Here is a 15,842-nt window from a genome sequence, read left to right as displayed (position 1 = left end):
GTAGCATATCCGTTGTTTCTGCAGTTTGCTACCACCTCCAGTTCGTTCATGGTGGCTCTTCTGTCTTCAGCTATGGCTGTCCTCGGCCAATTGAAAAGTATGAAAGTCACACAACACGGAAGCAGCGCATTTGCTTCAGGAAATACGAAACTGCCAAGATGCCTAAGTGATAGTTTCATACTTTCTGCGATATGATTAGCGCTCTCGCACCTCATTTATGTTTATATGGACAAACTTATACAGTAGACATTCAAGATGATAAAATGTGTAGGTTTATTAGATTACAAAACACAAACTGTTTCACTGTTTCGAAACATCGTATCGAAACATTACATTGTACTGTTCCATTTGTTTCGAAACAGTTACGTGTTTCAATTTGCCCATCTCTATTAAGCAATACACACAATAAAAACCTTTTACCTGACTCCAAGCCACTAAATTGCTATCATGTCTTCGGGAACCAGACTGACTACCAGGTCTACAGCAAATGCCACACTCACCATCACCACTATAGAGTCCCTAGGCAATGCTGTTATTAAATGAACAAAATGCGTGTTTAACTATCAACAGCTTTTTTTTTTATTTAAGAACCAAATACTGACCAGTTTGTCACAAACCATCTTCACAGGTTCTAGCCAAATATACAAAAAAAAATTACATGTAGTATACAGGAAATTTTACAAATTATCTTCCTATGAAGTGCAAAATATACATGAACACTAACAGGATCAGAACAGTGTAAGCCACGACACCACATCTGTCATTACTTAAATAACGGCCAAATCTCGCGTGTAGAACATGTCATGAATTCCAGTATACAACACAGGACTTTTAGAGGCAAACATACTAATAAATGTAAACAGAGCAGTACTGAAAAGAAAATCAGTGTTATAAATATTATAATTGTACAAAATATTGAGAAGTTTGTCAAAGATCTACCAAAAGTATTTCATCATATGGCATAAAAACATCTAGATGACAAGTTTCTTGATTCTAAAAATCTTTGAATGTGTAATGTTTCCTGTGTACTACATGTAGTTTTTTTGTGTGTCTGTATAGAATCTGTCAAGGTGGTCTGTGACTGAAACTGATTGATATTTGTTGTTGTTTTTTTTTTTTTTAAAAAAAGGCTGAGGGTGAAACAAACATTACTTGACGCCTGCTAATAACCACCTTCCAAAAATTTAATACTGTTACTGCAGTTACTGATGGCAAACTGAGAGGCTCCGAGGCGGCACTTCATGCCTAATGGCCACTCCAGAAAGCGATAGCTTCATCCAATAGCATAATAGCAGCGTGTGAAACCCCTGCTTACAACGGGTGGCAAAACAGGCAGAGGGACTGTTCAGTTGGTAGCTATGGCATGAATTCAAAAGTGCCGGAAAGAAAACCAAGCACAACAATTACGTGAAATGATTAAAATAGTTATCCATGTTTCTCTCTTTTTACATACGGATAAAAAGAACCTGTTTGGCAATAAATCAGGTGTTGAAGACAATGGGATGTTAATTTGATGTTTTTCTTAACTTTTGTTGATTTTCATTTATCTAGAACAAACAAACAAACAGTGTATTGCTGGTTAGTGTGTGGCTCATGAATGTATTTGCCCCCTCCTTACCCACCCACATTATGATGAGGAACAGATTATACATTTTGAATTTTTTGAGTGTTTCTTTACACCAATTGAGATGAGCTTGTTTTTGAACTTGCATCAAATTGTGTGGAATGCAGTGGGTACAGATCTCTTACTCAGCTAAATGTTCATGCAAAATGAGATGAGACATCTTCAGACAAAAAATTAACTTTGGGCTACCCTAAGTGAATGCTGTAGCACCATTACATTTCCCAATACGTAGAAAGTAGCGAACCGGCAGTGTCTCAAATTTGCTAAATATGTATGGGAATTGGATGTACATCTTAATATGTAGTATCTGTGGTAATTGTTTCAGGATACAGTTTTCGGTAGTGTTTGCAGCTTTCCCCACTTTGAAGTTACAGACCATGAAATTATAATAAATAAAAAGATCTTGAAAAGTTTTTTACCAGTGTACTTAAAACTTTTTGCACGATACTATTATGAAATATTTGGGTGGACATAGGTTACATATTTATATGGTTCCATAGCTCAGTCGGTACAAACCAAACCATTACAACCGACTTTATTAGTGTATTAAGACTCCTTTCTCTCAGGAATAGGAAAAAGGTATCAAGTTGAAAATTATGTCAAATACTAATGTCTACAGTCCCTTGGCGATGTAAATGTTTTAAGATTCAAAATCAATGCAATCAAAAGCAGTCGCCATTTGTCACATATTTTGATGCTCACAAACTGTCTCATCAAAATGTGTAGACACATGATCTGTATCAGGGCCAGCCACAGCATCCCAAACTTCATGTGTGCAGTGTATGCGGGCCAAGACCTGGCACTGTCACTCAACTTTGCTCAGTCCGTCTCGGAAGTACCCGGAACAGCACAGCAGTTCATTTAGCATTGTGGTGCGGCATTTTCCGATCGGCACAACTCCGCAAGTTCGGCAGAGTCGTGTGTCACTGCTGTTAATCCTTTGCTATTTGTTTGAGGTTTAAAAGATGTTCATAGGTCTGATGGCAGTTTGCGCTAAAAGAGGCATTCTAGTGATCTGTCATCATAACCCATAAAATTGAATGGGAATGGTAGAAGAGAGGGTTGATAATTTTCTGTTCGGATAAGCAACGATATTGCTTATTTGCTACAAAATGACATTATAATACCAGGTAGGAAGAGTTCAAACTCAATGAAAGAGCAAAAAATTAAGATGGTGGCAGACGGGATTCATTGTTCTGTACATCAAGAAGCACTTTGTGCTAAATTTGCAAGCATGGAACACTTGAAGAAACTGGTGATACAAATAGTAAAATTTCTGATTATGTATCCATTATTCTATTTTCAGTTGCAACAGTTTTTAATGGGAATGAATGGAGAGTATAGAGACTTCATAAATTACTACAAAGTGCATTGGTTAAGTCAAGAGCCATGCCTGGAATTATTTATTGATTTAAATTTAACTATTGTCGAATTTATGAAGAAAAAAGGAGTGCAGGAACGAAAATTAGAAAGTCTGTGATGGATTGCAGACTTCACATTTTAGATGGACTTCGGTAACTACATACTACCCGCAGTAAGACATTTCAAGGTAACTTCTTTCTGATTTGATGGGGATTGCTTCCATCCCTGGTGACATACTTCTGCAATCTTGTAGTAATTGTGAAATTCTATTTGTATGTGGCACACGAGTGCACCTAGACAAGCCAATTTTGAGGTGCAAATTGTTTAATATCTTAATGTTTCATGACATATGTGTCAAGTTTGATTTCCAGTTACTTCGTATTTCATTAAAATAAGTTAAGTTGAAAACTTAAAAAGTAAGTGTTTTATTCCTTTATATTTTAGGGAAATTTTAATCATGATGAAAAAATATATACCTCAATATTTCAAATCCCATATACAGCATTAGGTGAAACGAATATCACGAGCTTTGCTATCCCAACAATGAAATTATATAACACACACATTAAAGCCCCTTTCCATGCCAGAAAGCTTCAGGAAATGGGGAATTATAGATTATCTCAAATTGAATGCCTTAAACATAGAAAGCGTGAAAGGCGACGTTAGAATGTGTTTGGAGATAATGCTGCATAGAAACCAAACATGCTCTTGCCTTCCGTCTGGGATCCTGTATAAGATGAGCATGGCAAGCATTTTGCTACATAGCTGCCCGTAGCACAGCTAAGAATTGACAACATCTGTGCATATATTTGGCAACCCTGTGATTGTGCATTTACTTCAGCTTGTGGTCCTGAATTGTTCTGCTAAATTTGTTTGGCATTCTCACGTAATATGAGAGAGTGAGACACAACATTTAATTTTTGTACTGCAGGTGCGCTGTACTTCATATACGCTCTGTGCTAAGCCTATATAAAAGCAATTAGCAACCTCTGTAGATGTTTTTGCTGATACCAGTATTATTAACTCCCTACTGCTCCAGGAGCTACAAAACATGGGCACTTTTATTGGTTTAAATTTAATTGAATGCCATAAATACCCAATTCAATCACTGTTAAGTTTTCTATGAATCCGTACATGGCAAAATGTGCAGTGTACTTCTATTGCTATAGAGCATGCACTGCAAGGTATTCACACAGTTTACCACATACGTTTACCATAACAACATAAACGATGACAGTGAAACACACTACACCACAGTTACTGTGGCGTGATAACATAAGAATTCGCCACGAAAAAATTGCATTAATAATTGCTTCTAAAAGGAAAACAAATGAAATATAAAGCTTTCTATAACATTAAACAACTTAGTGAGATATTCTGACTGGAACAGAAACTGTAAAATTAATTTTGAGCTACAGCACTCCTCATCTTAAAACGCGTTGCTGTTGGACAACTAATGGAAATTGTAGACATTGTTTGTAGAGCATCACGCAACAGCAGTAAAGCATTTAATACTATCCAAAGCAAAGAGTGATAGCTGATGCTTTCAACAAAGGGTGAGAGCACAGTGCAACAGTTTCACCTCATTTCAATTTCTTCTGCAGTTCTTCCCTCATTGTCAAGCAATAGCAGCTGGTCTGTGCCAGAACACCAGTTGTCGACGTACAGAACACGCTCTAAATATATCTCAAAAGTGTTGCCAGTACGTCGCCACTTTTCCATAAATTGTCAAACCCAGTATTTGTTGTTGCACTTTTATATACAGTGAAGTCCAAAATGTACCTAGTCTGACAGTCATACAACACAAATGTTTTTATTCTGAATATGCTGTCAGGATGACAGCGGTTCAAATCCATGTCTGCAATCCAGATTTAGGTTTTCCATGATTTCTCTAAATTGCTCCAAGCAAATGCTGAGATGGTTCCTTTGAAAAGGCACAGTTGATTTCCTTCCCCTTCCCCTTCCCTGACACATTCCGAGCTTGTGCTTCATCTCTAATGTACCTCAACGCCGATGGGATATTAAACCCAATCTTTGTTCCTTCTTCCTTCTGAATCTACTTTCCTTTGATGGAATAAATTGTTTAAAAGATTATTCGACTTCTGAACGAGACTTTCACAAATGCAAACCACCTGACATGAATTAAATGCACTGTGAAACTTCTTGAGATCTTTATTACAGATATTCCTAATTTTAAACAAACTGTCATCTCCAATACTGACAGAAATCTCACAAAAGCCCAGCATTCTCAAAAGTAAAATTCTCAGGACCTGATTTTGCTGAAAATTGGTGTGTTTAGAAGTATCTCTCTGAACCAGTAACTTTAACTTGAGCCATTAGAAGACAAGCAAAGCATAACTAAGTTCTTCAAAACCAGTATTTTTCCACTGTGACAGACAATGCAGAGGTTTTGAAGTACTTTTGTAGGTCAATACATAAAACAGAGTTGTTTCACCTGCAGGTCTTCTGACAGGAGTATCACGAAAAATACAAGAATGCTTGAGTCATTAACCAGCTGACATTTATGCCCTGAAGCACTCATCAAATACATGCTGTAAGGGCTGGAAATAGGTTTGCTTCCAATCAAAAGGGTCACTAAGGCATGCACTTTCCTGAAATGTTTCTCTATCATTTCTTGATTCTTCTGATGTGCAGGGCTTGTGACTGTCATTTCAAGATTCTATTAAAGACTTACCGACATCATAATTAACACTCACTGTCACTCGTAATGAGTTCTAAAGGTTCTCTACAGAGTGATCAACCATTACGATGAGACAAGAATGGACGTACTTAACGTTTGGGCAGAAACACGAAAAATAGTCTATATTTGCATTGAGGGACTACAGCAGCAAACGCAGATGTAGCTGGAACTCTGAAATTCTCTGGCAAGGCATTGCAGAAATTCTGCTTTGCATGTCAACATGTCTAGTGCATGCAGGTACCTGTGGCGGAGTGCACTTGAAGTTATCTGCAACAATGAGAGGGCTGACAGAACAGGGCACCTCAGCACACCAGTAACATGAAGGAAAACTCAGACCATACTTAGATGCATCCACAGCAGTCAAGTCAGTGGTTGGTCAAAAAATTTTGTTTCCTCGGAACCACTTTCAATACTTCGGCATAATAATTACTCCTATTCTGTAGGCATTTTTGTATGCATGGGAAGAGATTGGAACTGTATCTAGAATGTGTAAGGGCTTCTGAGTGAAATGTGCCGGACACAAATGCAGTTTGTTGCTACAAAGCAACATTCTCATCTTAAGAGTGTCATGTGCCACGCCTCTCTCTCTCTCTCTCTCTCTCTCTCTCTCTGTCTGTGTTGCATATTCTGCCTCGTGAGCCCTATCGGTCCACGTGAAATCATATTTCCTTCCCTATCCTTTTCCTCATCCCCTCCCCTTTGCTGCCAGTCCCAATTGCCACCGCTCTCCCCCCCCCCCCCCCGACATCACCCCTTTGCCGCTGCCCCGTCCTCCCCCCCCCCTTTGCCGCTGCCCCGTCCTCCCCCCCCCCTTTGCCGCTGCCCCGTCCTCCCCCCCCCCTTTGCCGCTGCCCCGTCCTCCCCCCCCCCCCTTTGCCGCTGCCCCATCCTCAGCCCCCCCCTTTGCCGCTGCCCCATCCTCAGCCCCCCCCCTTCGCCGCTGCCCCGTCCTCTGCCCCCCCCCCCTTTGCCGCTGCCCAGTCCTCGCGCCCCCCCTCCCCCTCCCTTTGCCGCTGCCCCGTCCTCGGCCCCCCCCTTTGCCGCTGCCCCGTCCTCGGCCCCCCCCTTTGCCGCTGCCCCGTCCTCGGCCCCCCCCCCTTTGCCGCTGCCCCGTCCTCGCGCCCCCCCTCCCCCTCCCTTTGCCGCTGCCCCGTCCTCGCCCCCCCCTCCCCCTCCCTCCCCCTCCCTTTGCCGCTGCCCCGTTCTCGCCCCCGCCTCCCCCTCCCTTTGCCGCTGCCCCGTCCTCGGCCCCCCTCCCCCTCCCGCTGCCCCGTCCTCGGCCCCCCTCCCCTCCCTTTGCCGCTGCTCCGTCCTCGGCCCCCCTCCCCTCCCTTTGCCGCTGCTCCGTCCTCGGCCCCCCTCCCCCTCCCTTTGCCGCTGCCCCGTCCTCGGCCCCCCTCCCCCTCCCTTTGCCGCTGCCCCGTCCTCGGCCCCCCTCCCCCTCCCTTTGCCGCTGCCCCGTCCTCGGCCCCCCTCCCCCTCCCTTTGCCGCTGCCCCGTCCTCGGCCCCCCTCCCCCTCCCTTTGCCGCTGCCCCGTCCTCGGCCCCCCCTCCCCCTCCCTTTGCCGCTGCCCCGTCCTCGGCCCCCCTCCCCCTCCCTTTGCCGCTGCCCCGTCCTCGGCCCCCCTCCCCCTCCCTTTGCCGCTGCCCCGTCCTCGGCCCCCCTCCCCCTCCCTTTGCCGCTGCCCCGTCCTCGGCCCCCCTCCCCCTCCCTTTGCCGCTGCCCCGTCCTCGGCCCCCCTCCCCCTCCCTTTGCCGCTGCCCCGTCCTCGGCCCCCCTCCCCCTCCCTTTGCCGCTGCCCCGTCCTCGGCCCCCCTCCCCCTCCCTTTGCCGCTGCCCCGTCCTCGGCCCCCCTCCCCCTCCCTTTGCCGCTGCCCCGTCCTCGGCCCCCCTCCCCCTCCCTTTGCCGCTGCCCCGTCCTCGGCCCCCCTCCCCCTCCCTTTGCCGCTGCCCCGTCCTCGGCCCCCCTCCCCCTCCCTTTGCCGCTGCCCCGACCTCGGCCCCCCTCCCCTCCCTTTGCCGCTGCCCCGTCCTCGCCCCCCTCCCCCTCCCTTTGCCGCTGCCCCGTCCTCGGCCCCCCTCCCCTCCCTTTGCCGCTGCCCCGTCCTCGGCCCCCCTCCCCCTCCCTTTGCCGCTGCCCCGTCCTCGGTCCCCCTCCCCCTCCCTTTGCCGCTGCCCCGTCCTCGGCCCCCCTCCCCCTCCCTTTGCCGCTGCCCCGACCTCGCCCCCCTCCCCTCCCTTTGCCGCTGCCCCGTCCTCGGCCCCCCTCCCCTCCCTTTGCCGCTGCCCCGTCCTCGGCCCCCCCTCCCCTCCCTTTGCCGCTGCCCCGTCCTCGGCCCCCCTCCCCTCCCTTTGCCGCTGCCCCGTCCTAGGCCCCCCCTCCCCTCCCTTTGCCGCTGCCCCGTCCTAGGCCCCCCCTCCCCTCCCTTTGCCGCTGCCCCGTCCTAGGCCCCCCCCTCCCCTCCCTTTGCCGCTGCCCCGTCCTCGGCCCCCCTCCCCTCCCTTTGCCGCTGCCCCGTCCTCGGCCCCCCTCCCCTCCCTTTGCCGCTGCCCCCGTCCTCGGCCCCCCTCCCCTCCCTTTGCCGCTGCCCCGTCCTCGGCCCCCCTCCCCTCCCTTTGCCGCTGCCCCGTCCTCGGCCCCCCTCCCCTCCCTTTGCCGCTGCCCCGTCCTCGGCCCCCCTCCCCTCCCTTTGCCGCTGCCCCGTCCTCGGCCCCCCTCCCCTCCCTTTGCCGCTGCCCCGTCCTCGGCCCCCCTCCCCTCCCTTTGCCGCTGCCCCGTCCTCGGCCCCCCCTCCCCCCCCCCTTTGCCGCTGCCCCGTCCTCGGCCCCCCCTCCCCCCCCTTTGCCGCTGCCCCGTCCTCGGCCCGCCTCCCCAGCCCTTTGCCGCTGCCCCGTCCTCGGCCCCCCTCCCCTCCCTTTGCCGCTGCCCCGTCCTCGGCCCCCCTCCCCTCCCTTTGCCGCTGCCCCGTCCTCGGCCCCCCTCCCCTCCCTTTGCCGCTGCCCCGTCCTCGGCCCCCCTCCCCTCCCTTTGCCGCTGCCCCGTCCTCGGCCCCCCTCCCCTCCCTTTGCCGCTGCCCCGTCCTCGGCCCCCCTCCCCTCCCTTTGCCGCTGCCCCGTCCTCGGCCCCCCACCCCCTCCCTTTGCCGCTGCCCCGTCCTCGGCCCCCACCCCCTCCCTTTGCCGCTGCCCCGTCCTCGCCACCACCCCCTCCCTTTGCCGCTGCCACGTCTTCGGCCCCCCCCCCCTCCCTTTGCCGCTGCCACGTCTTCGGCCCCCCCCCCTCCCTTTGCCGCTGCCACGTCTTCGGCCCCCCCCCCTCCCTTTGCCGCTGCCACGTCTTCGGCCCCCCCCCCTCCCTTTGCCGCTGCCACGTCTTCGGCCCCCCCCCCCTCCCTTTGCCGCTGCCACGTCTTCGGCCCCCCCCCCCTCCCTTTGCCGCTGCCACGTCTTCGGCCCCCCCCCCCTCCCTTTGCCGCTGCCACGTCTTCGGCCCCCCCCCTCCCTTTGCCGCTGCCACGTCTTCGGCCCCCCCCCCTCCCTTTGCCGCTGCCACGTCTTCGGCCCCCCCCCCCTCCCTTTGCCGCTGCCACGTCTTCGGCCCCCCCCCCCCCTCCCTTTGCCGCTGCCACGTCCTCGGCCCCCCCCCCCCTCACTTTGCCGCTGCCACGTCCTCGGCCCCCCCCCCCCCCCCCCCCCCCCCCGTCACTTTTCCGCTGCCACGTCCTAGGCTCCCCTCCCCCTCCCTTTGCCGCTGCCACGTCCTCCTCCGCCCCCTCCCTTTGCGCCCCCTCCCTTATTGTAAATTTTTTTTTTTTAACAAGATCGCGCTAAGTCACAAGCACTCCTTCTCATCAAAGAATTAAACTTGACCGATGAAAGATTGCATAGTGTAATCTGATTTTTAGTAGTGTGTTGCCATTGTAAAGATTTTTTGTGCGTACTTGTGTATATGCAAACTAAAACCCATTTGAGGCGAAGTAGTTGTTACATGCCATTTATTTTCTCATTGCAGGAGCGGATGAAAATGTGGAACCATGCCCTCTTGAATACAGTAGGTAAGATATGTTTCATATTGCTCTCATTTGTGCCACAATATGAAAATGTACAAGGTATTTATTTGGTTATATTTAAGTGGAAAGTGGTTTATCATGAGGAAAGCTATTTTCGAATTAAGTACTTTCACATTTGCATAAAGTCCATTCCGTTAATGCTTACTAATAGAACATTATCTTTTCAGATCTTCATCGAACGTTAACGTTACGTTGGGTAAGTACCTGTTATATTAAATTATGACACTTGGTTGTTGTGGTACAGTCAGTTACACAGCCTGGAACATGCAAGGAACACACGAAATGTGGTCGCAGGAATTGTCATTTGTCCAGCACCATCTATCATGGCAACACTGCATTTCCCCCTGCAGGTCATTTTATTAATGTTCATCCTCTCTGTGTGTGTGTGTGTGTGTGTGTGTGTGTGTGTGTGTGTGTGTGTGTGTGTGTCACGCCCGCTGCTTCGCTAGTGTAGTCTGTATAGCCTGCAGATATTTTTTTTGTTTTTATGCCATCAAATTTTTATTTTGTTCACAAATACCAGTTTTTAAAATTTTACCTTCAAAGTTGCCTTAATAGTGACATACTTTCCAAAAGCCTTTCATCCCCTAGTTCACCACCTTTAGAGTGGAATTTCGGACAATCACTTCTTTAATTATGCCTACAATATGAGATCCACACCCTCTCCAAAGTTAATGTTTCTATCCTTAGCAGTTTGGGCTGAGCGGTGATGTCAATGAATCAGTCTGACCCAATTTCACCCCCTTAGTGGTTGAATTACAAAAAACAGTGAAACACGTATTTTTTCACTTCCAACTGAGAAGCCAACACCAATTTCCAAAAATTTAGCTGTAAATATGCGTTCACAACGAAATATTTTCATAAAATGTTTCACCTCCTTAAGGGTTGTATTTCCAAAAACAGTGACACGCATGTGTTTTATTTCTAAAAGAGGAGCCAAATACAAATTTTCATACTTAGCTTCAAAAATGCTTGCACAATGAAATATTTCCATAAAATCTTTCGTCCCTATAGTGGGTGAATTCCCAAAAATGATGAAACACTTATATCTTCTTTTATTATTAGTATTTTGAACTGAGAAGCTCATCCAGAACCATTGTTTAATAATGAGTCATACGTGATCAAGTGTTGTCATAGATCAGAACAACACTTGCATTGAGCACTCCTCACTGCTTGTTTTCCGTAGCCTGTCAGAATTTCCAGTGTTTCATATAGCATCCATGTTTCACCTCTGGGCAGGAAGTCAAGAAGCAGAATGCCTTTCCTATGCCAGAACAGTTTTTCGAACTGACACAGTCTGTTTGCTCTGTCTTGACCAAAGATCCACATGCCACCAATGCATCGACTGCTGCATCGTTTCCATGATAAAGTTAGCAACCCACATATCATTGCTGTAATCGTGGTACTGCTGCAGAAATGTTAATGCTGTTCCTAATTTACTAATTTTGTCCTCGGTTGATAGTTTTTTGGCAATCATCGGACCCACACTTTAAACAGCAGGCGACCAGGAACAGTTTCAAGCAATAAAGATCACAATGTCTGTGGAAAATGACTGCTGAGATCCATAATTGTTGAGTGACAGTTCTCCATGATATGTTACATAGCTCCACAAGGTAGACATTGACGAGGGACGGTCAGTGAGAAAAAGTTTTGTAAAGATTTGAAAGAAATTGTGTGTAAAGTTGAGTTTGTTAGAAGCCACTAAGTGCTCTAAAGTCAAAGTACCTGCACACACACACACACACACACACACACACACACACACACACACACACACACACAGTTCTCCATAGTAATACTTGTCTTACTGTGGTGAATCTTTAACATAAGATTATCTCTCTTAATGAGTAGATTATAACAACATTTTAAACTCTGTCATAGCCCTGCGAAATGTTAAAAATTAAAGTTTTGTTGCCCCACAAATCTGTTAGTTGGGCAACCTCCACTGATACTGGGTTCCGGGATAGTTCCTTGGTAACATAGATAATTGTAAAGTAAAGGTGCTAATATACATGTTATGATGTAATAGTAGTCGTGCGGGCTTTGTTTGCATGTTACAGTGAGAATAAATTCAAAACTGTAAAATAAAAAATAAAAGATTGTCTTTAAAAATGAAAATCCTTATACAACAAGAATTAAAGCATCAGAAAGTGCAGAAACTGAGTTTTGTGACTGGCTACAATCAGGACTTCCATGTCACAGCCACTGCTGTTGACATAGTGAATAGTGGAGATGCCATTACATGTGCAGATTGGTACATAATTACTAGACAGAGCTATTGGCAAGCATAGGAAAGATGTGTACAATGATTCTGAATATTGGATACTGAGAGTTGTGCTCAAGGTGGGTTCCAAGAATGCTGACAAAAGAGCACAAGATCAAAAGACATTTAATAGGTATTGTTGGAGCAGTTTACAGCAAATGGAGAGATCACTTTGAACTGGAAAGGGAAAGGCAGGCAGTGGAGTGGCACTACCCATACTCACTGTAAGTGAAGAAATCTGAGGCAGCTTTCTTAGCTGCATTAGTCACAATGACAATCTTTTGGGATAGTAATTGTGTCTATCTCATGGGTGTGTTGCCAAAAGGGTCAACTATTAATTCAGAGGCATATGTAAAGAGACTGAATAAACTCAGGAACTGTTTCCGAAGTGTTCATTCTGACAAGAATCAAAAATAGATCTTGGTCCAACACTACAGCTCACTCTCGTGCACGTTTCAGAATTCATGAATACACAACCAGGAGACCGAGCAAGTTCAATAGCGTCATGAGGCAGTGCAGAGTGATACAGCGGTATTCGGAAGCATTGCTTTATTCTCATAATTTACAGAAGCATAATGTAGGCGCGCCGCCCATATGCTGTTCCTTGAGTCCAGCCGTCTCAGCACTCCTGGACTGCAGACACCACTGCTGCCATCTGCAAGGCCGCTCAGCTGGAAACCAGCTGTGTTCGCCCGGTCATTTTTCGCTGAGGCGTAGCGACTGGCGTCGTTCCGTCCACGATTCCGGAGACTGTTACAGTCCTTGATCCCTGCCGCCCTCCACCCTGTTTGGCCTGCTCTGTCCGACCATGGGACGAAGGTGGTTGTACTGGTCACCCAGGGCCCTCAGGCTGCCGCTGCTCCCAGGACAGGACCAGACTCGAACCTGTGCCCTTCTAAATGCTGTGCTGCAACTTGCCACTAGTGGTGCTTGCTGGATGGCAACACCTGCTGCAGTCTCCAACACTGTTGCAGCATTGCTGTGCCTCCCGCAGCATACGCTTCGCTCAGACCCCAGTATGCCAGGAGGGAAGCGAACGTGGCCCGTCCTGGACCCAAAGCAGACCGCTGTCACTGCCCTCCATCAGGCAGACCGTGCAGTCTCCAAGTACCCGGCTGCCGTTCCGTCCTGCCCTGGTATTGCGTCCCCAGAGGTGGAGTCCAACCCAAACAAGTACATAGAAATAATGAACAGGTTACACAGAATATTTACAACATCGCTGCCAGACTGGCCCCTATTGCGTCCCCAGAGGTGGATTCCAACCCAAACAAGTAAATAGAAATAATGAACAGGTTACACAGAATATTTACAACATCGCTGCCAGACTGGCCCCTATAAGCGTAGACCAGCACAGGTCCGACTAGACTCTCGTCTGACCTGGCACCCACTTGTCTCTATTTTTACTGCTTTTCCCCTCGCTTCCAATGTAGTGTCAGAGAGAGACAGAAACTGGGCAGGGGTAAATTCCCATACATCAGCCATTTACACATCGCCCTCCTGGCTCTGGCCTAGTGCCCCAGCCTCATACATCGCAATAACTTCAAGCAACGCTACAGTTCCCTGCCTCGCTGTTGCTTCACACCAAACACATCGTGCGTGAAATAACGCTGTCACGTGCAACAACGCCATCGCTGCTCCGGCCCTGTTGACTCTGCGTGGCCTACTGACTTCTGACTATTACTACACACTGCCAGTGGCCCCAGACTTCATTGCTCAACTGCACCTTTACTGAATTATAACAAAATTCCTCTTTCCTACGACTAAGATTAATACTAGTGCAGCACACCTCCCTCCTTTCAACAAGATTCGTCGCGAATCGAAATATAACAGTCATGGCTTGTGGCTGCGTAAACATACCTAGTTCACAAACTTATATGCTACAGACTAAAACTAACGAGAACATAGAAACATTAACGCTACCCCTATACACTGTTTACATCTGTCACCCATGTCGTAGGCAACTGATGTGTTGGCACCTCCTTTATTGGTGCACATTTCCACACTCTCCACAAAGCTATACCAAAGAAAAATTGAAAAATGGCACACCCTGTGGCTGAAATGATCTGTCATTATCCTGTTGCTCCAATGCTGTTGTAACATTCGAACGTACTCCAGTACTTCATTAACCGTTATAGATCCTTCCTGTGTGTTAATGAAGGAATGCAACGTTTCCAAAAACTGTGGGTTTAACATGGAGTTTAAATACGTCAGATCCTGCATTGCTAATATCTCGAGAACCCCTTCCCACTACAAGTCACTACACCATCATATGACATCCTCAATCATTCCCAGTAATTCACTCTGCCCCTATAGAATTTTCTGAACCAAAAAAAGAAAAACATAAAATGAAAACATGCCATGCAGTACTATACACACAATAATTTACTCCCCCCAGTGACCATAATGCATACGGAACGTTATGCGTCCGCTGTTGTCTCTCCACCATGACCTCCTCCTTCCGTTCGCTTTGTTTAGCCGCTGAAATTGGCTCACTTCCTTGTAATTGAGGTAATCCGTCCACCATTCCTTTAAAAGGCTTTACTCTACTTACTGGATAACGGATGTTTTTGTTGGCAGCTGCACTTTAACATTTACAGGCGAAGTCATCTCCACAATCTGGTATGGTCCGTGGTACTTCGTCAAGAATTTTTTCATCTTTCCCTTAGGTGTTTATTGTTTCGTGATCAGTACCCATTGACCTACCCTGTACTGTGGTAAAGGTCCCAAAAGCTTATTCTGTTGTTCTTGCCTTTCCAGTGCTTTCGTATTTGCCTTCTGTACCCTCTTCCATACTTCTCATATTGTCCGTGCAAATTTCCTCATTGCGGCCGCTTCAGCTCTCGATTTCGGACGTAGAACGCCAAACAGTGATGGCAGCTTTCTTCCATAGACCACCTCGTACAATGACATTCCGACCCCCAAATGTATTTTAGTGTTACAACTCGATACCACATATGGATGATAAACATCCCAGTTATCATGGTTACCATTCACACAATAACTTAGCATTTTTGAAATTTTCTCATGTACTTGCTCCATTCACCCATTTGTCTGCGGATGAAATGGACTGGTCCGAAATTTTTAATTCTCAATAACTGACACAACTGTGACATAAATGCGGACATGAAGTTCATTACCTGATAAGTAATTATGGTATCAGGCACCCCAAACTTCAATAACCAGTTATTGACTAAAGCTTGTGCTACCGTAATTGCCTGTTGGTCTGGTATTGCGACCATGGCTAGAAACTGCGAAAAGTAACCAATTATAGTTAAAAAGTAACGATTCCCTGCCGGTGTTTTTGTTATATGGTCTGCAGACATGTAGCCCGATAAACTCGAAAGGTTTCAAAACCTCTGGTACCCATTGCAATGGAATTCTTGCGCGCTTCACATCCACTCGCTGTGCACATGGTACACAATTTGCTACATATTTTTCCACATCCCTTCTCAGAGTGCGCCACCAAAATCGTTCCGCTACCCATCTTTCCATTGCTCGATGATCCCCATGCCCTGAAAGCACACGATCTTGGGCCTGTTTTAAGACTTCCTCTTTCAAACTCTTTGGTACCACTACTCATGGTCCACAACTGGTAATTCTGCGCAACAAATTTCTCTCTACAATGACATGTGGTTGAGTTCTAAAACCCTGGCACTCCTCATCCTCTGCTTGTGCCCTTTGCCATTCCATGACGCTCTAACCCATTGCTTCTAATGCGTCTAACTTGCAACTTAATGCATCTGCATTCCCGTGTTTTTTCCCTGACTTACGAATTACTTCAAAGTCAGACTCACTTAAGTTTAGAGCCCACCATGTTAACC

General features: G+C 47.4%; 1 protein-coding gene across 2 annotated transcripts in view; it reads left to right on the top strand.

The window, feature by feature from the left end:
* Positions 1 to 15,842, top strand: part of LOC124607626 (centrosomal protein of 112 kDa-like) — a 155,582-nt gene that overhangs the window by 120,309 nt on the left and 19,431 nt on the right. For both annotated transcript variants that reach the window (XM_047139921.1, XM_047139920.1), the window contains exons 12-13: positions 9,701 to 9,743; positions 9,926 to 9,954. In XM_047139921.1, the coding sequence (XP_046995877.1) occupies positions 9,701 to 9,743; positions 9,926 to 9,954 (72 nt within the window). The remainder of the gene's footprint in view (positions 1 to 9,700; positions 9,744 to 9,925; positions 9,955 to 15,842) is intronic.

The sequence above is a fragment of the Schistocerca americana genome, chromosome 1 (genome assembly GCF_021461395.2).
Source record: "Schistocerca americana isolate TAMUIC-IGC-003095 chromosome 1, iqSchAmer2.1, whole genome shotgun sequence".
Classification (NCBI taxonomy): Eukaryota; Metazoa; Arthropoda; class Insecta; order Orthoptera; family Acrididae; genus Schistocerca; species Schistocerca americana.
This window is presented reverse-complemented; position numbering and strand designations above follow the sequence as displayed.